Source organism: Mustela erminea, chromosome X (assembly GCF_009829155.1).
Source record: "Mustela erminea isolate mMusErm1 chromosome X, mMusErm1.Pri, whole genome shotgun sequence".
Taxonomy (NCBI): domain Eukaryota; kingdom Metazoa; phylum Chordata; class Mammalia; order Carnivora; family Mustelidae; genus Mustela; species Mustela erminea.
This window is the reverse complement of record NC_045635.1, coordinates 85,522,956-85,548,495: the sequence shown is the minus strand read 5'-3', so window position 1 is coordinate 85,548,495 and position 25,540 is coordinate 85,522,956. Positions and strand designations below refer to the sequence as shown.

Genomic DNA, 25,540 nt, shown 5'->3' with positions numbered 1-25,540 from the left:
GGATACTGATGACCCTATCTACTCTCTCCAGAAAACAATGACACTACTTTCCAGACCTAGGAAGGCTCTTAGCCACTAGGCAAGGGCAACAGATACTGTTAGGCAGGGCAGGTTGCCCCCCTGCACAAGGGTACCCAATGAGAGGGAACACACAAAGGCTGAAATTCATTCTTCCACTGCCCCGGTGAAACTCCAACATCTCTGAGAAAGAAAGGTATTTTTCTCATTGTTTCACTGGAGTGGACGCTTCTCTACAATTTTTCTGCCCCCAGGTGGCTCACATTTCTAATTAGCACAAAGGCGTTGTCTGAGCAACTGGTGGCCTTGAAAATTAACGTAGAGATCTTGGATCCATTTGGTGTTCTCTCTGAAGACTGGGACTGTAAACTCTGGACTTGGATCTTGAAGCCAAACAAAAAGTAATTTCAGCTATCTTTCCCTTTCAGTTGAAACGGATTGTGAAGATGATGGTTCAGCTATAAATGCAAAAGGAAGAGTAACTTGAATTTTCTGAGGACCCACTAAGAAGCAGGAATCTGCTGAAGCTTTATCCTACTTAGTAAGTGGAACGGGCAGGAGAGTTTTCACATTGGAGATGGTAGTATTGCATAATGAAAAAAAATGGGCTTTGGAGTCAAAAAGAAGTCTGAATATTTGCTCTGCCATTTACTAATTGACAACTTGAAGTGAGTACTTAACTTCTCCGGGCTTCAGTGAAGATTCCCTAAGATAATAAATGTAAAGAACTGAGCACAGAGCTGACTGGAACATAGAAGGCATTCAGTTCCTATGTCTTTTTCTGCTACTGCCCTGACTCCAAAGTTAATTCACATTATTCACATCCTCAGTCTTGAGATCTCATTCAACAGAGTAGCACATAAGGATGGGTCCACTAGAGGGAATGCTAGAGAGTTAGGAGATGTAGGTCCCAATGCTAGACATACCCTCTATTACAGTACATTGGGTAAGTTACTCCCTTCTCCTGACTCCGTCAGTAAAACAGAAGAACATACCTAGCTCTAACACTGAAAGGAAAGAGCAAAGGAAATCACTTTTCTTGGGCAACTACTATGAATTATACACTAAGCTAAGTCCTTTTACATACTTTATATAATCTAAATCAGCACTGTACCACAAAGCTTTCTGGGATGGTGGGGATGTTCTGTACCTGATGTATGTCCAATATGGTACCAATATTAGCTTTAAGTAGCTGTTGAGCCCTTGAAATGTGCTTAGTACATACAAATAAGGAACTGCATTTTTAATTTTACTTAACTGTAATTCAAATTTAAATACCCACATGTCTAGTGGCTACTGTTTTGGATATTGCACCTCTAACATGAAGCAGGAATATTTGTTCCCACTTAATGTATAGCAAAACTGAGGCTCAGAAAAATAAAATAACATGATGAAAGTTACATAAACAGTAACTAAACAAGATTCAACTGAGCAGTAGAAAGTTTAGTGGTTAATACTGTCAGATATACCAGGAATTACCTAGACTCCACCACTTACAAGTTGTATGACCAAAGAAAAATAATTATATTCTCTAGAACTCATTTTCATCATTATAAAATGATTACAGTCATCACCTAATTTACAGGCCTTTCGTTGGGATTAATGTATATAGAGCTATATAGTGTGGCCCATAATAGGCTTTCAACAACTGTTTCCTGACCACCCTGATTTCTCTTCCACACATAGATAAGGTTCAGACATAAACTGAAAAAGAGAAGTGTAGGATACAGAGAGCATTTGGGAAATATAAAAACAAGAAGGAAAACACTCAAGAGCTTTACTTGATATTACAGAAGAAACATGAGGGAGGGTATGAAATCATCAAAATATTTCCACTTACTTAGTTTGCTTTCCTGCCCTCTTCTTGGCAGTCTAGTCAATGTTATCCAAGCAGGGAACAAGGTATCTGTAATATATTTTGAGGCCCAGCAAGACAAGCTATTATAGATGAAAAACAGAGTACTGTCAAGGGTCTGGGCTTGAGAAGCAGGTAAAGTTCAAATCCTGACTCCCATACTTGTCCACACGGAGAAAACAACTGAACACCTCTATAGTTAGTTTTTAATCTTAAAATGGGTCTGATAATATGCAGGATGATGTACACCTGAAACTAATATAACATTGTATGTCAACTATACATCAATAAAAAAAGACAAAAATTTTTTATAAAATATGCAGGGTGTCTCAATTAACATATCATTTATGACCTCGCTTTAAGTTCTGTAGCACCCTCTAGTGGAGTGTACAAAACCAGCATTGCATTTCTGCCTTCCAAAGCCATGGTTTTAACTTTAGTGTACATTGCAATCAGCAGAACAGTGTAACACAGATCACCAAACCCCACCCCTAGGATTTCTGATTCATTAGATTTGAGGTGGAGCCTGACCATTGAATTTCTGACAACTTCCCCAAAAGTGGTAATAATGCTACCACTGGGTCTGGAAAACACTCTGAGAACCACAGCTCTAAATCTCGCCCCCTACACTTTGTGCATGCATGTGCACATGTGTGCATGCACACAAATGTATATGATTAGCAGTTGAAAGATACATTAATTTTTGTTTTTTTGAGTTTTATTCATACCCATCTAATAAGGACTTGTGAGGATTAGAAGAATATCCATGTAAAGGATATGACACAGCATCTAAAATATAGAAAGTATGCAAAAAACTGAGCATCACAGAACATAAATCATTTGCCCAAGGTCTCACAGCTAAGTGGGGAATTAAAATTGGGTCTCTAACTCCAAAGACATAACAAAGTGTAGCAGTGCCACTACAAAAAATAGGGTGCAAACACATATTTAATAAAAATTTCAAGAGAAAAAGATCGGTTTTCAGTATCGGGGTCCATGTTTTCATCTGTCTTTATTGACTAAACAGCCACCTATATTTTCCACTGGAGAATGTTGTTAGCATTGGAAAAAAGATGTACAGAAAGGATTCAGATCTTTATCAGCATCAGTGCCTGGGGTCATTCATTAATTCTAACCCCCCAAAAGGCAAGGAGGAAAGAAGAGAGGGCTGGAGGGGGAATTTTTTTAAGAAGAAATAAGGAAAAAACATTTGAATCTAGGGCCATAGTTCTCTGCTTCCTTATTTTCAAAAGTTAATTTGATTTTTTCCTTACCAATGAAAAATTTACAGATTCCCTATACATTGTTTGTGGAGTTCAACAAATCAGAAATAGGGGAACAAAATCCCATAATTCCAGGGACTAAACAGCCAATCCTTTGCTGGGATTTGGTGGCATCTAGTGGCAGACTCAAGAGGTATAAACCTCACCCAGAGAACTTTCTGGAAAACTAGCTGACCGCGTACTTGCCTGAAGGGCACTGTGCTTGGAGATCAGGACAAAAAGGTAAGAGAGTCTCAGCCCCCACAGAAATTCAGAGTCTGTGTGTGTATAAATATAGATAGAGAGACGGAGGGGAAGGCTATCACGTATGTTACCGGCAGAAATCTGTGTTTGTGCCAAGAGAATGGCAGTCAACTTTGGGGGGGGCAGGGAGAAGTTACTAGGAAACGGGAAAGAAGTGGCACCTTGTAACTGCTCATATGGGGATGGGAACGTTTGGCTCTGAACTATTTATTGGAGGGCTATGGTTTAGAACAGGATTTTGTCAGCAGAGAAAAACGTGGGAAGAAAGGGTATTTTTAGGGTCTGAAATTAAATCAATAGGAAAGGCCAACATATTTCTGGCAAAGGCTCTTTATTGGTTACGGGCGCCTTTACTTATTTTCCTTTTCATTAGAACAGTTTTCAAACTTATACGAAGTAGATACTATCCGGTACACAGCGCGCGTGCACGCACACAAGCACATACACATGTGCGCGCACACACACGCACGGCCCCGCTCCTGGACACACACCGGCCCCAACGCCTGTGTCCCAACGCTAGGGGAGCACGCCTGCGCAAACCCACCACCACCGACGCCACGAGGGCTGCCGCGTACATATCCCAACCCCAAGGCTACGCGACCTTGCCCGCACACAAACACAGGCCCCAACACCACGCACCCACACACCCACCACCCCAACTCACACATTAAAACCCCTGCTCCGCTTTTATTTTTTTTGCTCCGACAGTTGCGCAAGAGATTCGGGGGCGTGGCCCCAAATTTGACCTCGCGCTTCCCCACTCGCGGGAACCTTAGCTCATTTCCGCCCATCCTGTTTCCGCAGGCCACGTAGACACTTCCTTTCCCAGTGGAGGAAAAAAAAAACCCATAATGCCTCCCTGCAGGAAAAAAAAAAAAAAAAAGAAACTCCGGTCAGGGGAACTCTGGGTCGTGAAAACAGGCCACGTGAACACCCTGCCCTATAGACTTCTGACCCAACGGCCGTCGCGCTTTTGGAGGGCGGGCTAAGAACCTAAGAGGGCGAGAGTCATTGGCCAGAGTCCGCACTAAAGAAAAAAGATGATTGGCTTGCTTCAAGCCTTAACCGTGAAGAAGCAGGTTGCTAGCACCCGCCTTTACTGCGGCGAAGTGTCATCGCTGACGTGTTAGGCCTTGTCCAATCATTTGGTTATGGAACATTCTAAAACTTAGACAAGACGATTGTGATTGGCTGGAGGCTATAATCCCGCCTCCAAGGTGACGTGTCTGCCTATGGATATCAGTTGCCAGAGAAACCTGGCTTTACTATGGCGGTTGGAGGAACGGCAGTGATCACACGTCGGCTGCTGGAAAGAACTGGATTCTCGTTTCAGGTTTCGGGGTGGGGGTGGGGTGAAAGGGTTGACGATTTCTTTTTATCGTCGCATATATTGGCGAGATTAACTAATGGCTTCGCATTTGAGCAGAGCTGCATTCAAATTTCTACTCGCCAACGCCCAGCTTGGGCTGGCTCCTGTTCTTTCAGTGTCTCGGTTTCCATGTTTGTAAAATGGTGATATAATAGTATCTACCTCAGAGACGTTTACCTCACAGGCTTGTACTGTGTATTAGTGCGTATAAGACACTTAATACCAATCTTGGTTCCGAAAGCTATTCGCTATTATTGTGTAGTGAAAAACCCGCGTAACAGAATGAAAGAAAAACATAAATTATGTAAATTCGTTCATTATAGTGTTTTCCCTGCCCATCAGATTCTTTCCTATAAGAAATTCGAGCTATAAAAGAGACATACCAGTCTTTACTGATTAAATAATTTACTATTTGAGAATTAGCTCAAAATAGCGGGGATTGGAATTTTCCATATTGAAAAGTTTAAAAGGCCGGAGCGGGGGTGGGGGGAGATGGAGAACGAGAGCGATCAGGAGATGAACCACATGCGATCAGTAGGCCTTGTTTGGATCCTGATTGGAACACACCAGCTTAAAAAAAAAAATAGCTGCTTAAGATGCATCGGGAAAATTTGAAGACGGATTTGCAGTTTTTTTTTAAGGAAATGATGTCGATTTTTTAGACGTTGTAATGGCATTAATGGTTACAATTTCAAATTATCTTTATGTTGTAGAGAAACAGGAAAATATTTGCGGATTAAGTAATAAAATGTCTGGGAATGACTTCATATATGTTAATGACTGGAATTTGCTTCAAAATAATCTCAGCGGTAGGGGAAATGGGGAGGGACATAGATGAAACAAAACTGGCCCTAAGTTAATAATTGTTTGAGCTGAGTGATGGGGCATAAGGGGTTCCTTATATTATTATGTCTTCCTTGGTATATGTTTGACATTTTCCATAATAAAATGCAGAAAATCAGCTATTCCTTGCGCTTAAAAAAATCGGAGTTGGGGGGGAGAAGTGGGTGGGGTTATAGATGAAACAAGATGGCCTTCAGTTGGTAATTGTTGAAGCTGGGTGATTGGTAATAGGTTTATATTACTCTTCCTTCTACATTTTTATTCGTTTGAAATTATTATTCATAAGAAGTATAAAAAGGACTGTTACTTTATCAGAAATAAAGATAAATGTACAGTAAAGTCGTTTTGAAAATATAACCACAAGAAAGGGAAAAGAAACATTTGTACATTATTTATCAGGCATTGTGTCCTTTGTGTGTGATAAATGCATTGGTTGGTGGAGGAAAAAAAAAGGATCTCATATCTTTTTACGTTATGTCCTTTTCTGTCCCCTTCTTTGACCTTCCAGGCCATCATCAGAAAAGCTAAGTTTGCTGTATTGTAAGGATCAGAAGATCTGATCCTGATTGCAGAACCATCCCTGATTACAGAAACTAGGTAAGTGCCTCTCTCCTCCTGGCCTCAGCTCTCAAACAAGATAATTCCACATAACCTTCCTAACTGTCCAGGAATATTTTGAAGTTTAATAAGCCCCTATCTGGGAAAGCACTCTAAATTCTAAGAAGAAAAGGATGGGTGCTTCCAGTGTAGCAAGTACCCAAACAGATTACATTACATTCTTTGATAAAAGATAATACAGTTGATACCCTAGGGTTAGTTCCATATATTTATATGTGTGTATAAATATATAATTCTTTTTTTAAAAAAACTTCGTGGCATCTCACGTATAGCATAATTTAGTGATTGAAAGCAAATACTGACTTCCTTAGTTTGAATTCTGTCTCTGCCACTTGCTGTGTGATCCTGGGCAAGGTACTTACCTCCCTTTGTCCCTAAATTTCCTCATGTGTAAAATAAAGATGGTAATAGTTCCTACTTCATAGGATTTTTGAAGGGACAGTGCTTGGTACATATAAGTGTTTGCTTTAATAATAATTATGGTTTACCCACACATACACTCTTAAATTTCTAAAAGCAGTGGATTCTTCTGTTTGGAAATGTAAAATAATAATAATAATAATAATGCTGTCGGTTTCTTTCCTGATTTTCCAGAAGCAGCAGTTACCTCTAGAACTGAATTCTGAAATTAAGACTTCTGGCTTGTCCTAACAATCTAGAAAGATACTGAGTATATTGATCATATTTATTTACAAGGAAATTTCCAGGCACTATAATTTTAACTAGGAAATCATAACCATATTCAGTCTGCTAACAGCTTTTGTGTCATTCCTCCTTTGTCTCAGACTCAAAAAATATGTTAAACATAAAGGAAGTGTTCCAAGATCCAGAAGAGAATGGATATAAATGTAACTGGCATGGTATATGTGTATTTAAAGGTTTATTACAACAAACCATAGGAGATGTTGTTCACACTTGATTTGTGACACACCCATACCAAAATGTTAGCTTTCGGAGTCTGCATTCCGAAATGGCCCATCACTTGCATGAGGGGATGAAAGAAGGTTTCTTTAGGACTTGAAAGGTTTATTTTCCCATGTAGTCACTGTATTTTCCTTCTAATTTTTTTTTTCTCTTCTGAAAGCTGGGTTGCAGAGGAGGGCGCTGCACTGGTGGGAAAGATTCAGTAGATGTGTAGGCACAAAACCCCTTTACAGGAAGCCATTTGGAGAATGATTAAGGGCAAAAGGGAGGGAGATGGGCTGTTAACGCTAGTAGGAGCTCAGAAGGCAAGGTCCAGGGTATCCTGAAATGGAGAAAGCCTCAAAGAGGAAAAGGACCTTGACCTGGACCTACAAGAATGGGCAGAACCTAGAAGGGGGGAGGGATGCCTACAAAATGTATTATACACGGTGATAATTTACTGAAAAGTCCACTGTTGAGGTCTAAGGATAAGAATCGATTTTAAAAAATCATTGAATTTAAATATGTATATTTTAAGACAGATTTTTAGTCTCATAATTGCTATGTGAATATATTATCCTTAGAATGAAAAGGTTTAAATACTATGAAGTAGGCTCAGGTTTCTATTTCTTAACCTCCAGTTCATCACTATTCTCAGTTCTGTTTCCTTCTAGATCTTTAAGTACCTGTTGAAAAACATACATGGAGATATATATATATATATAGTGTTTTCTTTTACATAAATATGGTATCTATCACACTATGGGAATTGTTTTTGCAACTTGCTGTTTTTATTCAAAGAATTATCTTGGATGTCTTCATGTTCATTCTTAGAGTTCTGTTTGATTCCTTTCACAGTGGCATTGTTTTGACTAGCGTGATAATCCATATTATGGATAAACCACATTTTATCTTTACAAATCACTAGTGATAGTCCTCCACATTGACTTCAGTGTTTGCTACTTCAAGTAATGCATCAAACATCCTTGGAAACCATTTACAAGTGTTATTCTAGGGCAACATTTATGTCTTTATGGTAATTAAACCAGTGCAATGCTGGTGTGAGAACAGATACCACTGTGACGGAACAGGTGACCTAGAAATAGTGATAACATTTAACAATTGAATAATCAAATCATTGGGAAAAGAGTACCTTCAAAGACCCATGCACATCTAGGAATTTAGAATGTTCTCTAATAGAATTTCGGATCAGTGTGGAAAGGATGACCTCTTTAATAAGTAATATTAGGAAAAGTTACATATTTGGAAGAAACTATAGAAATACCAAGAAATACAGGAAATCATTTTTAGAATATTGATTTGGGAGCATTTTCCCTAGGTATGACATAAATGCCAAGTTCACAAAGGAAAAGTTTGACATATTTTTCTGTGTGATTTTATGTATACACTCACCCCCAGAGAAGGAAAATGAGTTTGGAAAAAATGTTTCCAACATATCCAAGAATACTTAGGATTTATTATTAGAAATCAGTAAAGGAAGCAAACAATCTAGTATAGAAACATATTCACATAAGAAAAACATACACATGGATGTGTGAAAGATACTCAGTGATATACTACATACTAGATAAGCAAAAAAAAAAATTTTTTTCCAAAAGACATTTATCCCGTGTTGCTCAAGGTATAGGTGAATGAACTTTAATAATTTTTGCTGGGAGTACAAATTGAAGTGGTTCTTTACAAATTGAATTTGCCTCTATCTCATCAAAGTTAAAAGTACACCAATCCTTTGAACAGTTCTGTTTTTGAGAATAGCCCTGAAATCCCTGATGCTCTAATATATCTGTACACTGACGACTCTTAAAGCGTTTCTGTAATAATGAAGTACTGGGAACAACTTAAACTTTTAATAAAGGACTGGTTAAATTCTGCCACATAGAGATTATAGGGTAATGTGAATATTAAAAAGAATGAGCTAGGTATGTGTGGACAAAAAGATGCCCATGACAAAGTGAGAAAAGGTGGGGGGCAAGATGTCTCACATTTGCCAAATGAAATATAAAGTACACATTTAGTTTTATAGATTATATATTTGTGTGACTATGCACATAAGATCTGAAAGCTTACACAGTTATTTTGGGATTAGGGAGGGGATGAAAAGGAGGAATTCCCCCATTTTTATGTATTTTGGAATTTACACCTATGTAAAGGAAAGATTACCCATAAATGATGCCACAGTATTAACTACTTGGGGAAAATAATGCAGATTTTCTGTTCATAACTTAGCAAATTCTAGATGGATTAAGAAAATGTAAAACCTCTATTAAAATGACATCTTTTAACAGTGGAAAGGAAAGTTAATGTTTCATTATGTAAAACTCTAAAATCTTAACATTAGGCACTATAAAAGAACACTAGGGGAAGTATTTGCCCCAGAATGACAACTTTTGATATATAAAGAGATCCAGGGCACCTGGGTGGCTCAGTGGGTTAAAGCCTCTGCCTTAAGCTCGGGTCATGATCCCAGGGTTCTGGGATGGAGCCCAGCATCGAGCTGTCTGCTTGGTGGGGAGCCTGCTTTCCCCTTTGTCTCTGCCTGCCTCTCTGCCTACTTGTAATCTCTGTCAAATAAATAAAATCTTAAAAAGACACACATTTTCCCACATTTTAATGTCTCTGAAATTGGGATGCATCATACATTTGAATAAGTGCAGAAGTAAAAACAAGGCACCATTCACAATAGTAATAGGTGTTGTGTGTTTTTTTTAAGATTTATTTATTTGACAGGCAGAGATCACAGGGAAGCAGGCAGAGAGGGGGAAGCAGGCTCCCTGCTGAGTAGAGAGCCTGATGATGGGCTCCATCCCTGGGATCATGACCTGAGCCGAAGGCAGAGGCTTTAACCCACTGAGCCACCCAGGCCCCCCTAAATAAATAAAATTTTTTTAAAAAGCTCCTATAGATGTTAAAATCACTAAGAACCAACTGAATGGGCACAGGACCAAAGCCTATATAGTCAGTAGACACTTTTTAAATGTTAAAATGTCTAATAAAAATTGAACAACTAAACATTTTATCAGATGTTGTAGATGAGCCTAGCCACTGCTGACCAGAGTATAAGTGATAGTTATACACACTCCTAGTAAGGTTGGAAACTGGCACAGCTTGGGGAAGTAATTTGGTGATGTGTTACTACCTCTTGACCCCCTAAATCTGCATCTGGAAGTATTAAATAATGGGAAATGAGGACAAAAATGTTGCAATATTTACTGCAGGGTAAATTGAAGAGGAATCACTTTCTGTTAAGGGTGGTTAGATTGAGGTAGGACCATTTGATGAAGTACACAGCTCTCAAGATGTATATTATGTTACAAGGGAAAGAAAACTAGTTTGTGATACCACATTTTTAAATAGGGAAGGTTGAGATTTGATGATCAGTATAAATAAGTATTTACACAGAAATTTAGAAAACTAGGGCAAATCTACAAATGTGTTTTCTCAATGTCTGACCTACCCCCAGAGCTGACCTGTAGAAAACATGTGGGAAAATATTTGATGACTTGTCCCTAATTTGTGCCTACATTTTCTTCATGTATTGAATCACTTCCTCACTTTGATTCTCTGTAGTGTGCCCCCCCAGGGACCTAAGTGCTGCTCAAAGAGATATGTGATATGTATAACACAAGACCTGTGGCAAATAGAATAATGGTGGTGGTCTATAAGCAAAACTAACACAAGACATTTAAATATTAAACTCTGGAGTACTAAGATCCACTTCATACGGTATTGGAGATGGAAGAGAAACATGGACTAGAGTTGGAGATTTGAGGAGGAAAGAAGACTTCTGTAGTATTTAGATGGAGATAATGGAGAGAGCATGATGGAGCAAAGGGTAGGTGTACTAAGCCAGTAAACACTAATAAAGCCTGAAACTCAAGACAAACTGGCAAACTCAGTTTAAAATAGCCCCAAATTAAGTAAACTGTAGTGCAAACTTTTTAAATGAATGTGCACAGCACATCTGTCATTGATCATGGAGCAGTGTTAAGCTGGGAAGGGATGTACAGAATGGAAAGCTATTCAGAAACTTACAAGTAGGAGCCAGACATCAAAAGGTAGGTATTCCCTTCTTTTCATGTCTGGTTTCTGACTTCTAGATAGTAATAGTTGCTTGTTTGATCTGTAGGCTACTTAGATGAAAATAAAGGAACTGAGACAACTAATACAAAGGCTGTTTCCATGGCTTTATTCAGCAGTCACAAACCTTGATTTGTGGTGCAGGTATTTTTTCTGTAAAATGTCAGATATTTCATTGAGACTATATGAGGGGAAGAATTTGTAGAGAATGACAGAACCCACCCAGTTAATTAGAACCAGGTAGAATTCCTTTTTGTAGTTTTCCTATGAATGAATATATGTGGTCAATGCCAGGGATGTATGGTATGTTCAGCTATCATTTTAAAGTTCCTCCTCAGTAAGGAATTGCTGATGACTGTGAGACTTCCAAAGTACTTTGCATCCCACCTGGCCTCAATTCTGTTTCACAGTCTGGCTGGCACTGAGCCATCTTGCTTTCTTTAGTTGGTATGTTAACTGTCCCCCGTGTATTGTGGAAGCTCTACTATATTAACTCCGAGGTGGGCTTTCTGAATTTCAAGTAAATTACTTAACTAAATTCTCAGATACTGTCTCCCCTCTGTCCTGGGCACAGTATTTGTTTAGAAACATCCTTTTTGTAAGCTCAGTGGCTTACAGTGCAATGCCATGACACACTGGCTACTGTCTGATCCTTCCAAGGATGTGTCTCTTTATCCCTCAGGCAGGTTTCTGATTCCCACAGGGTCAGTATCCGTATTCACAGAGTTGGTGCTCTCTGAGGACCTCCTTTGCCCTTGATTTCTTTACTCAGATCTTTGTGTCCTTTGAGTGAGAGGGTATCGTTTGCTTAGTGAAATCTCTGGTACTCAGGCCTGTCTTCCCAATAACTGGTTTCCCTGATTCAAGGCGCTAGTTGTCTAGCATTTTTTTACCTCTTATTTTCCCCCTCAGGGCTTCCTTTACACCTGCTCACATTGTTTTAAGGGCTAGGGATTGGCCAAGGGCCTTTTTATGTGGGTGAAATTAATAGTTACCAGAGAAACCTGGTTTAAGGCTGGTCTACCATCATCATTTTTTCCCAGAGGTTACCCTGATTTTAACAGTGGTACTGATTTCATCTGGATACTTTTCCTATGCATTTATACATATCAGTTTAAAATAGGAATTTGATCACACTGTACATAAGAACTGTACAGGACTGATGTTATATCTTGGCCTGTGCGCTCTCTACAGGATCCTATTGTACCTGTAAAACATTATGCCTATTTATCTAATAATGTAGCATTGAACATCTTTCTATATTCATACATGGTTCTCTGCTTAATTGATTTGAATGTTCTATAGTGTGCATACAGAATCTGTGTTCCCATTGCCCTACCGATGAATGTTGAGGTGTTTCCAGTTCTTCGGTATTAAGAACACCACTGTAGTGAACATCTGTATACCCATATTCACATGTATTCCTGCAAGATACCATGCTAGCTATTTAGCCAGGTCTCATTTATGAAGTTCTTTTTTTTTAGATTTTATTTATTTGTCAGAGAGAGAGAGGGAGCGAGAGCGAGCACAGGCAGAGTGGCAGGCAGAGACAGAGGGAGAAGCAGGCTCCCTGCCGAGCAAGGAGCCCAATGTGGGACTTGATCCCAGGACGCTGGGATCATGACCTGAGCCGAAGGCAGCTGCTTAACCAACTGAGCCACCCAGGCGTCCCTCATTTATGAAGTTCTTAAGAACCTGTGAAGTCGGGCGCCTGGGTGGCTCAGTGGGTTAGGCCTCTACTTCGGCTCAGGTCATGATCCCAGGGACCTGGGATTGAGTCCCGCATAGGGCTCTCTGCTCAGCAGGGAGCCTGATTCTCCTCATCTCTCTCTCTGTCTGTTTCTCTGCCTATTTGTGATCTCTCTTTCTGTCAAATAAATAAATAAAATCTTAAAAAAAAAAAAAAGAACCTGTGAAGTCAAGGGATAGTTTGGCCTCATTAGATGAGTAAAAGAGGCTAAGAGAGCTTGCATATCTTGCCCAAGTCCTCACAATTCATAAATGGCAGAGTCTGATTGAAGTAGAAGTATGTCTAACAGCAGAGGTCATATATTTTCTCTGATAATTGCAGTTGTAAACCACATGGTCAAAAAACTAGGTTTTTTTTTTTTTCTGTGTTATTTCACAAAAGTTCATCTTCATTGCAGATAATCTGTTTCCCTTTCTAGGTTGTGTCCCCAGCCTCATCCTTCCAGACCATTCCAGGAGATCTAGGAGGTTCCATCTGGGAAAACACTAGGAGTTCTTGGAAGGGAAAGAAGGAAGAGGATTACGTAAGTCAAAAAAAATTGCTTCATCTGTCACACTGTAAGAATCATAGAATACTGTTTTTTTTTTTCATCTTTATCTTACTAGTTCTCTCTACTGTATTTTATACTATATCATACTTTGGTTCAGTTTTTCTTCCCTCTTCTCTCCATGAATGATTTTGATGGTTTTCATACTTCTGGTAGCAGCTGTATGATGATTACTCTCAGATCTCCGTTTCTGGCTCTGACCCTCACCTGAGCTTTAAAGTTAAATGTTTAACTGTATACCTCACACTTAGTAGATCCACTACTGAACTTCTTTCCTCTCTAATCGACTTCCTCCTCCTTTAGATGCAGTCTCATTTGGTGATAATACTAATGTCTTAATCACCTATTCTCAAAACCTGGGAGTCATCACTGACTTCTCCCTCACTGAATTATCACCTCCTCCAACAAGCTAATACTAGAAGTTGTGTCGTATGCCATTTATTTGCTCCAAAGTACTCTGTGCCTATAACTCTCAATGTACTAACCTAGTTTTTTAATTGCCACTTTAGATACTTAAATCACTAGCATCTGGCATAGTATCTGTCCCAAAGCAGATGTGTATTAATGTATGATGACTCACTGAGTGGATGAATTATTTCCATTTAATTCATTGCTAATTCTAAACTAACCATTAAAATCCGTGTTCTTATTAATTCATTAATTACCCGGGCTTAAAATTGCAGAGCCACCTTTGACTGCTCCCTCTTCATTTACCAAGTTCTGTATTTGGTTTCTCTTGACTCTGTCATCACCGCAAGTCAGGCCTACCTGAACTCCTACAAAAGCATTTACTGTTAGTCATTTTGCCTCTAGTCAACTAATCTTTCTTATTTTATCTTGTCATTTCTCTTGTTCAGAGACTTTAATTTCAATTCTGCTGCCTTTTACAGTTTTTTTTCCATTTAATTCATTCTTTTTCTAAAATTATATTCCTGTCTTTTGAGCGGTACCAAAAAACTAACTTACAGGCAAGTCTGATGAGTGATCGGATGGGGTGAGAGTAGTGGTTGATAGTGAGGATCAAAGTGAGGGTAGAGGTAGTAAGTCACTTACAGGTGATCCTGAACTAGGATTTGAAATACAAATTCCAAGAGAATAGCTTGTGTTTTACTTTGGTGAGCCTTTATGAAGCAGTGTGTATTAAGGGTCATGACAGAAAACAACCAAGTAAAATCCTTTATATATTACAGTGGTTGGAATAAAAACAGGGTTGAATGAGTTCCAGAAAGCAGGGTTCTCAAACTCGTGGACAACAATCTGCAGAAGAAGACAACTTTAAAAAACCAACTAGAAGCAATATGCAGAGAAGTAAGATGAGAGGGGCCTCCTCAGGAAAGAAGACTGCTGGTCCACAGCAGAAGAATCTGGAACCGGCTCTCCCAGGGCGATGGGGGGGTCGCTCTGCAGAGAACCCCCCTTCAGGATCTGTGAGGAAGACAAGAAAGAACAAGCAGAAGACTCCTGGAAATGGAGATGGTGGCAGTACCAGCGAAGCACCCCAGCCACCTCGGAAGAAAAGGGCCCGGGCCGATCCCACTGTTGAAAGCGAGGAGGCCTTTAAGAATAGAATGGAAGTTAAAGTGAAGATTCCCGAAGAATTAAAACCATGGCTTGTTGAGGACTGGGACTTAGTTACCAGGCAGAAGCAGCTCTTTCAACTCCCTGCTAAGAAAAATGTAGATGCCATTCTGGAAGAGTATGCAAATTGCAAAAAGTCGCAGGGAAATGTTGATAACAAGGAATACGCAGTTAATGAAGTTGTGGCAGGAATAAAAGAATATTTCAATGTGATGTTGGGCACTCAGCTGCTCTACAAATTTGAGAGGCCCCAGTATGCAGAAATCCTCTTGGCTCACCCTGATGCACCAATGTCCCAGGTTTATGGAGCCCCACACCTACTGAGATTATTTGTAAGAATCGGAGCAATGTTGGCATATACGCCCCTTGATGAGAAGAGCCTTGCATTATTGTTGGGCTATTTGCATGATTTCCTAAAATATCTGGCAAAGAATGCTGCATCTCTGTTTACTGCCAGTGATTACAAAGTGGCTTCGGCTGAGTACCACCGCAAAGCCCTGTGAGGGTCTACTGACCACTCACTGTTACGTCTGGTATCTGTAAACACTCTTTTTGTTCTTAGTCTTTTTCTTGTATAATTGATGTTCTTTAAAATTGTTAATGTATAACAGGGCTTATGTTTCAGTTTGTTTTCTGTTTTGTTCTAAACAGAAAATGAAAGGAGTACAAGCTCCTTTTCTCATTTCAAAGTTGCTACCAGTGTACGCAGTAATTAGACAAAGAAGAAACATTCAGTAGAACATTTTATTGCCTAGTTGACAACATTGCTTGAAAGCTGGTGGTTCTATCCCTTTGACACTACACAATTTTCTAATATGTGTTAATGCTACGTGACAAAATGCCCTGATTCCTAGTGCCAAAGGTTCAACTTAATGTATATACCTGAAAACCCATGCATTTGTGCTCTTTTTTTTATGGTGCTTGAAGTAAAACAGCCCATCCTCTGCAAGTCCATCTATGTTGTTCCTTAGGCATTCTATCTTTGCTCAAATTGTTGAAGGATGGTGATTTGTTTCATGGTTTTTGTATTTGAGTCTAATGCACGTTCTAACATGATAGAGGCAATGCATTATTGTGTAGCCACGGTTTTCTGGAGAAGTTGATATTTTAGGAATTGTATTTCAGATCTTAAATAAAATTTGTTTCTAAATTTCAAAGCAAGTATTTTGCAGCGTGCCTTTAATATTACCAAGGCTGACAAGTCAGCAGGCTCAGGAAGGATCTAGATGGAATGAAGAGAGAGTTCAGACTCCAGTGAAAGAATTCCTTTTTCTGTTGAGTGTGGCAGCCAGGAGTATCCTGTTATGCCAGTTCCCCTCCCCTGCCCTCTCACTGTGGCTTCTCAGAGTATGATTGCTTTCTAGTACAGCTTATAAGAGCCAGTTTTGTTCTGATGCTCCTTGCCCCTCTAAGTTGGGCTGGTGTAACAGAATATTTAGTGGGTACTATAACAGTTCCTTACACTTGTGCAGAGGCTTCCTCTTTGCCATAAAAGGAAGCATGGGCAGCCACCTTCAGAAATACTTCTAGATTTTGGACCAAGGATGGCAGATTTCCCTAGTTGGAACACTGAGGCCCTGTTCTGTTTTTGTAATCCCTTAGACATAACAGTGGGAATCTAGGGGATTTGTGGAGGAGGGCTGATGTTGGATGCCTATGATTATAAATCCATTCTATATGGAAATTTTCCAAACCACGTTTTGTTCCATAACAGTGTTTTTTACTTTAGCAAACAAAAAACATATTCCATTGGTTACTGCAGAAATTTTGGAAAATAAGAGTGAGAACAGATCTGTAAATAAGTCCTGTATAGTCCTACTGGATCAGTCAGGGTCCCAGCAGGAAATAAACGGGACTCAAAATAGATGATTTGAGAAGTTTAATGGAGAATTTTTTATTAAGTTGTTAACAGAGGAGTCATGGCATGTATTAGTTTGCTAGGGCTGCCACATCAAAGCCACCACAAACTAGGTGGCTTAAACAAATTTATTTTCTCATAGTTCTGGAGTCTAGAAGTCTAAAATCAAGGTGTTGGCAAGATTGGTTTCTTCTGAATCCTCTCCTTGGCTTGTAGATGGCTGCCTTACTGTGACTTCACATAGTCTTTACCTCTGCAGCTGTCTATGTCCTAATCTCTTCTAAGGAGGCCTAATGATTCCATTTTAACTTAACTATGATTCCATTTTAACTTAACTATCTCTGTAAAGATTCCATCTCCACACACAGTCCCATTCTGAGGTACTGGGGAGTTAAGATTTCACAGTATGAATTTAGAGGTGACACAATTCTGTCCATCATATGGTAACCTCTAGGCAAAGAAAAGTAGAGTAAGAGGGGAGGGCAGTGGTAAAGGAGAGTGTGGAGGAGGGGTAGGAGAACAGGGAGGGGAGGAAGGGAGTGGTTACTGGTTGGTAGACAGCTGTATGGAAAGGGCCATCTGACAGCAGCTATGATCTTCAGGACTCAGCTCACAGAGACTTCAGAGAATCCAGGATATGGGCGTTAAAAATACCTGAACTCGTTATTATGGGTATTACCCTTCAATCAAACTGAAGCCAAAGGGCATGGAAAACCTTTGATGTAATCTACATTGGTAAGCTTGGGGCACACAGCAGAGAGAAAAAAATGGATCAGTGAGGACAACTAAGAAATTTCTAGCACATGCACACCTGAAATAACCATAGTTCATGCTTCACCATATAGTCTTAGAATCATTATCCCCTCTGAGGGACGTAGGGCCTGGCCAATTAGAAGAGTTCTTAAGGACTCAGATTCAGAGGACCGCTGTGTGAATCGTTCCTAACACTCAGAATACAACATAAGAGTTCATTTCCTTCGTTATTTGAAACTGAATAGGAGACCTAGCACATAGACAAGCTTAGCTCACACACTTAAACATGTTAGAAATAACACATTTCAAAATTGCCTTTAAGGGCGCCTGGGTGGCTTATTGGGTTAAAGCCTCTGCCTTCGACTAAGGTCATGATCCCAGGGTCCTGGGATCAAGCCCCACATCGGGCTCTCTGCTCAGCAGGGAGACTGCTTCCTCATGTCTCTCTCTGCCTACTTGTGATCTCTGTCAAATAAATAAATAAAATCTTTTTTAAAAATAGCCTTTAGGGGTACCTGGGTGGCTCAGTTGGTTAAGGATCCGACTCTTGGTTTTGGCCCAAGTCATGGTCTTACCAATATTGGGATAGAGCCCTACTATCTGTTCTCTGCACTCAGCAGGGAGTCTGCTGGAAGATTCTCACCTTCTGCCCCTCCCCCCTGCATGTGCATGCATGTGCACTTGGTACGCTATCTCCCAAGTAAATAAGTCTTTAAAAAGATAGTAAGATTGTCTTTAAGGACATAAATTTAAGATCCTCAATTCAACTGTAGCAGGTTGGTAGGATGTCTACTTCAGTTGTTATTAGGGATTCCCGGTCTCCATTAATCATACAGACATGCTCTGGTCTGATCTAGCATGAGATTCCCACCGTCCTCAGATACCTGGTCATACTGGTTAGGGATCAGATGTTCATTTACTGAACTGGCACTATTTCAGATCCATGGATTTTGCTCCTGCTGCTTCTATCCAGCCCTCCAGATTAGGGGAATCTTTGGTAAGACAAGGTGCCTAGCTTTCCATAGTCTTGGATCCTGGTTCGGAAAAATACTCATGTCTCCACTACTGGAAGGACCCATAAACCCTGACCTCTCTTCTCTTGTCTTCAAATGCCCTTCATTCCCATCCAGGGACATCTGGCTTAAAAGCCACTGGCTTCAAGCAGCTTCTACTTCAAGCTCTGCCACAAATCTCCCTCTCCTGGATCTCTGTAGGAAATGGGAGGAGAGAAAAATTTAAGAATACAATATACATGTTAATATCCCAATTACTGATAATTCAGTAATTTCCAGTTAAGTTCATATGTGGTTTCTTTTTACTTTAGCTGATTTCTTGTTAATTGCTTTATTTTTTATAAAGACTACACCTTAGGAATACTCAGGAGAGGCCCAAAATACTTTATTAGGACCTAAACCAGGCCATCCCATTGATTTTTTTTAAAAAGAGGACAATTATAATAAGTGTATGCAAACTATTGCCAGAATCTCTGTTGATTTAGCAAGTGCCTCTGTTTTGAAACTGCACAAGTGATGTAGTTTCATCTAGCCATCTTAATGACTAAATGGCTTCCTTTCTAAAACTGAAGGGTGGATCTGAGAGTTTACCTCCTGAGATACAGCACCTAGCTAAAGTAGTGGTTCCATAATAAATAGTTACTAAAATTGTTAATTTATTTTCATCAATATCACTATCACCATAAATAGGCCCATTTTCCATCTAGGAGAATGTATGTAGATTGGTACAGAAGCATGTTGTAAAATGACTCTCATGACATCCATCAAACACCTAGAAAGCAAAGAAGGTGGCCATTAAATAGAAGGCTTGTTTAGCCTAAGACAAATTTCTGGCACAGAACGAAAGTTCAAAAATTGTATTTCTCTCTCTCCCTTCCCAAAAGGAAAGGGTAAAGACTGTATTCCTAAGATCTGTGGTTCTCAACCTGAGGTCTCCAGACTTTTAAGGGACTTTAAGGACACCAATAAGAATTGAAGAGCTCGGGGCACCTGGGTGACTCAGTGGGTTGGGGCCTCTGCCTTCGGCTTAGGTCATGATCCTGGGGTCCTGGGATCAAGCCCCATATGGGGCTCTCTGCTTGGCAGGGAGCCTGCTTCCCTTCCTCTCTCTCTGCCTGCCTCTCTGCCTACTTGTGATCTCTGTCTGTCAAATAAATAAATAAAATCTTTAAAAAAAATAATTGAAGTACTCTTGGGCACCTGGGTGGCTCAGTCAGTTAAGTGTCTTGCCTTCAGCTCAGGTTATGATCCCAGGGTCCTGAGCCCCCACATGGAGCTCCCTGCTCAGTTAGTGGGGAGCCTGCTTTTCCTTCTGCCTGCCACTAGCTCTGCTTGTGCTCAAGCTCGTTCCTGTGCTGTCTTCCACTCCAACTCCCATCAAATAAATAAATAAAAATAAAAATCTCAAAAAAAAGATTCTTTCTCCCCCCCCTTACCCCTACTCTCAAAAAGGAATTGAAGACCTCTTTTCCAGACTTTCTTTTTTTAATTCATTAATTCATTATGAAGGTAACACTTAGCTGAGCTTTTTCTGGAATCAAATGAGAAAACATTTAAATGTGCATCATGAACTATGAATTATAATGGTTAACAACTTGTATGTAGAAATTCCAGTTATCAGAAATTGTTCCTATGTTTTTTTGAAAAAATTCAAAATGTAAAAGTGTTTAAGGAAAAGGACAGAAGTTGATGATAGTCTATATTTTGTTTAAAAATATAGTTAAACTATTTAGAAAAAATCTTGGGATAAGCACTAAAAGATAAAAATAGAATGTGTTTATCAAATAAAAAAAAAACAGAATGTGTAAATTCCAGAGAAAAATTTCCAAAAATTTTCCAAAGAAAACTCTCTTGGTCCAACAGAAGGCAGGTAAAGAGAGGAAGGGGAAAATGCAAAGAAAAAAAAAACAAACACAAAATAGGAAGGCAGAAATACATCTACATCAATAATAATAAATGTAGATAGGTTAAACTCATGGTAAAAGAAAACCACAGATTGGATTTTTTTTCAAGGCACAGAATCTGGTTTCATGCTTTTTCTCAAAGATGTCCTTAAAATTATCCAGAAAAGTTCAAAATAAAAAGATGGAAGAATATATATTGGGTGAATACTAAGCAAAAGAAAGCTGGTGTAGCCAAATTAATGAAAAAACACAGTAGCATGGCACATCACAAACATACCAAGCAGAGGTAGTCAACCTACCGAGCAAGAGCAACTGTGAGATACAACAAAAACCCAACTTCACTTCTGTCTAATACTTTGAGTTTTGCCCAGGCCCCAGGGCTTTGCTGCTCAAAGAGTCCTACAGACATTTAATTTTTTTTAAGATTTCATTTATTTGACAGAGAGATAGGAGAGCACAAGTAGGCAGAGTGGCTGGCAGAGGGAGGGGAAGAAGCTGAGTAGGGAGCCTGATCCAGGACCCTGGGATTATGACCTGAGCTGAAGGCAGATTCTTTTTTTTTTTTTTTTTTTTTTTTTTTTTTTTTTTTTTTTTAAACTGAGTTTCTTTTTTTTTTTTTTTTTTTTTAAGATTTTTATTTATTTATTTGACAGAGAGAAATCACAAGTAGATGGAGAGGCAGGCAGAGAGAGAGAGAGAGAGAGAGGGAAGCAGGCTCCCTGCTGAGCAGAGAGCCCGATGCGGGACTCGATCCCAGGACCCCGAGATCATGACCCGAGCCGAAGGCAGCGGCTTAACCCACTGAGCCACCCAGGCGCCCTGAAGGCAGATTCTTAACTGACTGAGCCACACAGGTGTCCCCCTACAGTAACTTTAAATAATAAATCTAGCTTTGTTTCAGTGACCAGAACCTTCAGTCCCTAATTTTAAAAAGGAACCCTCTGAACTCAATTTAGAAATAAATCTCTCCTCCCTCAGCACCAAATTCAAGTGGACCTCCCACCTTTGGGGTAAAGGATGTGTTGGGTTTCTTTTCTTTCCCCATCCTTCCCAGCTTGCTAATTTTGAATTCAGGTCTAAGGTTGAAGGGAGGGAGTAAACAGAAAGCTCTTTATGGTTGTTTGGTAAGTTGGCTTCATGCTTTCTGGGTCTTGCTTATGTTTAAAGCAGACTTTCATCTGAGGCTCCCCCACTGCAATGCTTGTGTCAAAAGCTAAACATTCTATTGCTGTTTTCCTCTTCAGCTCTGGGTTTTCCAGCTATCCTTTCCATATAGTTTCTCTGATGGAATCCTTAGCACCCCCAAACAGTTCTCTTCATCAGGGCCCTCAATACCAAACATTCTCCTGCATGACCCACTTTTGGTACATGAGAAACACCCATATATCTTTTGCCCCCAACAAACTGAAAGTATAGATATCCTAATACAGTCACCTCTCCTTTCCTCCCACCATCACCATAGCTGCATTTTCTCTAGTCCATAATATTTCTCATGCGGATCCCATTTCACGGTGCCTCCAAACTCCAGGAGATAACATATCAAGCTTCTTGGGGTCCAGCTGAAACCTTGGGGTAAAAGCACCCCAACTCTTCCCCGCTTAGACACGCATTCCAAAGAAATCCTCCTCACAAAAATTCCTTGTCTGTATCTCCTCTCTCTTGACCCTTTTAGTCGTCCTTATAAGTTTTAGGGCTGCTTGGTTATTTCCTTTGAAAACCTGGCTTTAGAATTTCATATCTGTTCAATCTTGGTGCAAAAGAGTAAACTTTCAATTTAACATCCCTTATGCATATTTAAACCAACCAATCTCCCAGTCCTGGAAGGTAACCATCTAAAGTTTAAAAAAAATTAAATGGAAGGGGTGTGGATTTTGGAGTATAATGAACCTAGGTTGGAATACAGCTCCACAACTTACTAGACTTAGGGCCTTGGAACACTCCCCAAGTTGTTTCTTCTTCATGTAAGGAAATATTTCTACCTGCCTTACAGGGTTCTTACGGGTTTTTTTTTTTAGGATTTTATTTATTTGGAGCAGGAGAGGGACTACGAGCGGGGGTGGGAGGTGGGAGGCAAAGGGAGAGGGAGAAGCAGAGTCCCCACTGAGCAGGGAGCTCAACATGGGGCTCGATCCCAGGACCCTGAGATCATGATCTGTGCAGAGGGAAGACGCTCAACTGACTGAGCCACCCAGGTGCACCTCTCATAGGGCTCTAAGAGACTCAAACCAAAACACCAAACACTGCATCTGCCCCTTCGTGGGCATTCAAGCAAATGTTAGGTCCCTTCCCATCTTGCCTTTTCCATACCTTTGACACTCTCTACCATAGAGAACATTTGTAAATGTAACAAGAGGAGATACAGGTATGCTCTTCAGTGCCACTTCTATATTCCAGAATAAGCTGTCTAATGGATACAAGATAGAAAAATCATACCGTTCTTATTTTGGGAGTTACCCATCCAATGGAGTTGAAGGTAGGGGACACAATCATGCCATTGAACTAGTTCATGTGTTTTCCTGAACTTGAATTTTAACTTCTAGGTTAAAAATCAATAAAGCATACATACTTGGAGCTCCAGAACTTTATATTGAAGAGTTCAGTGCTCATGAATGGCTATAAGATCTGGTAATACCCTTCCCTTCTGCCTTCATCAGTCAAAGATAGTAAAATAGCTGATATTATTTAATATGTGTGAGACACTAAGTGGTCTGTACAATAATTCACATAAACCTCACAACAGCCCTAAGAGATAGTAATGTGACCATACCCTTTTGAGAAAAAGGGCACAGAAGGGCACCTGGCTGCCTCAGTCGGTTGAGGGTCTACCTTGGGTGGGGTCGCGATCTCCGGGCCCTGGGGATCGAGCCCAGCATCAGGGTCCCTGCTCGGTGAGGAGTCTGCTTCTCTATCTCCCTCTGCCCCTCCCCACCACTCATCCCCTGTCTCTCTCAAAAAATAAATAAATTTTAAAGAGAAAGAAAAGAAAAAGGGCACAGAAGCCAAGGACACAGAGCTAAAAGTGGTAGACCTGGGACTTGAACACAGTTAAAGCTCTTTATTATATTAGCCTGCCTCTTGGAAAAGTAGTATAACTATTGAGAAATGTGAAACTTGAGATCTCATCTGTGAAAGTACCCTGACCCTGTTACCACTTCAGGCCCTCCTAGCAGCAAATACCAAGACAAGAGTTGACATACAAGAGATTTACTGGAAAAAATACCTATAAAAGCTACAATGGGAAGGAGTGGGAGATGGGGAGAGCCTTCAGATTGTGATGCATGTCTCACACCTGTGAAAAGAGGGGTAAGGAGGGAGGTTTAGGCAGGAAGAGTCCCAGACTGTGGTGCAATAAGGAGAAAGTCTGTACCAGGCCAATAGAGAGTAAGCAAAGATTAAAGGAGTCCGCCAATGAGCAGAAATGGCCCAGCTCTAGCTGCACAACTGTCCTCAGTGATAGTGTGGGAGCAGTATGGGGAAAATGTAGCCTTAGTGTAAATGTCAGGGGAGCTCCAAAGGTTCTTTTGAGGAAACAGCTGTGTGACTCCATGGCCACTGCAGACCTGGTGACTTTTTCTTGACAGTCATCCACATACCTTCTACTGATTGGAGCCTAAATTTTTGCAAGGAACCTGAAGCTGACCTCTTCTATACTAAGCCGCTGGAGGAGCTCCTACTCTTAAGCACTGTCACCTAAAAACCTAGGCATCCTGGTTAGCAGAGGGCTCTCTCCAGGAACTGGGACCCTCAATGCTTTCTGCTCTGGAGTTGGCTAGGCAAGTCACTTCTTGGACATGTGATGGGGATACCAGCCTTCTGTGTGAGCAGGGAAGTGGTGAGAACCCCAGAGAACCAGGCTCTGGTTGCTGCTGACCACCCATCACTAATGCCTCCAAAAGCATCTTCACACCAATTTACAATTGGGTGATGGCCCTGGCGCTCAAGTCATGGGCAGGGCCTGCAATGCATAGGGATGCTCACACAGGAGGTGAAACCCCTTTTCTCCTAAGTTGTTGTTGGACCACATGCTTTTTGCAAGTTCCTTCTACCTGGAGTCTCTGACCCTGGGCCTAGGCTGACACAGGCTTCAGAGGCACTGCAGGCACAGAGAAATGTTCAGGGCAGAGTCACCAACACAGGCTGGGGCACATCTGAGGCCCTCTGGGGAGTCTGTGCAAGGTGGGTCGAAGAGGGATGGGTGAGGGCGCCTGGGTGGCTCAGTGGGTTAAGCCGCTGCCTTCGGCTCAGGTCATGATCTCAGGGTCCTGGGATCGAGTCCCGCATCGGGCTCTCTGCTCAGCAGGGAGCCTGCTTCCCTCTCTCTCTCTGCCTGCCTCTCCGACTACTTGTGATTTCTCTCTGTCAAATAAATAAATAAAATCTTAAAAAAAAAAAAAAAAAAAAAAAAAGAGGGATGGGTGAGGTCTTGTCTGAGGTCTAACCCCATTTGTGGAAAAGCTAGTTCAGTAAACTCAAAAGGAGAGCCACGTGGCCTGGTCAGACCCAGGTCAGACATCTGCCCACTCAAAGACCATCCCAACCAATGTTTCCAGTTAGGAATCCTTGGAACTTTATCCCCTCCCCTATAAAAAGTTCCCCAAAAGAGAAGGGGGAAAGGAGGGAAAGGCAAAGTGCTCTGACCTGCAATGGGAATCGTTGTTGCCCTCCGGGTAAGTGTGTCCAGGACAATTTGGCCACCAGCCTCAGAGGATCTGGTGCCGGCTGCAGGCTGGAGCAGAGAATCCAACATCAGACCCACCCTGGAGAGAAGTGTGACTTGGGTGAGCCTTTCCACATCCTACCTGAGCACCGCCCCTCTGGGGTGGGGGTGGGGGGTGGATTCATTCTGTCTTGTCAAACTGGTATAGTGAGCCTCTGGAAACTTATCTCACTCCAACTGGAATCCAGCC

General features: G+C 40.7%; 1 protein-coding gene across 2 annotated transcripts; it reads left to right on the top strand.

Annotated features, from left to right (window-relative positions):
- The first annotated feature begins 3,265 nt into the window (after positions 1–3,265).
- MORF4L2 (mortality factor 4 like 2) lies at positions 3,266–16,266 on the top strand. 2 transcript variants are annotated; one of them, XM_032330441.1, is made up of 4 exons: positions 3,266–3,378; positions 6,120–6,208; positions 13,399–13,503; positions 14,718–16,266. In XM_032330441.1, exon 4 carries the CDS (start codon positions 14,742–14,744, stop codon positions 15,606–15,608), a length of 867 nt encoding a protein of 288 aa, XP_032186332.1. In that variant the 5' UTR covers positions 3,266–3,378; positions 6,120–6,208; positions 13,399–13,503; positions 14,718–14,741; the 3' UTR covers positions 15,609–16,266. The 2 variants fall into 2 exon arrangements, with proteins under 2 accessions (XP_032186332.1, XP_032186331.1); XM_032330440.1 differs by lacking the exon at positions 3,266–3,378 and adding an exon at positions 4,625–4,732.
- Positions 16,267–25,540: the final 9,274 nt, after the last annotated feature.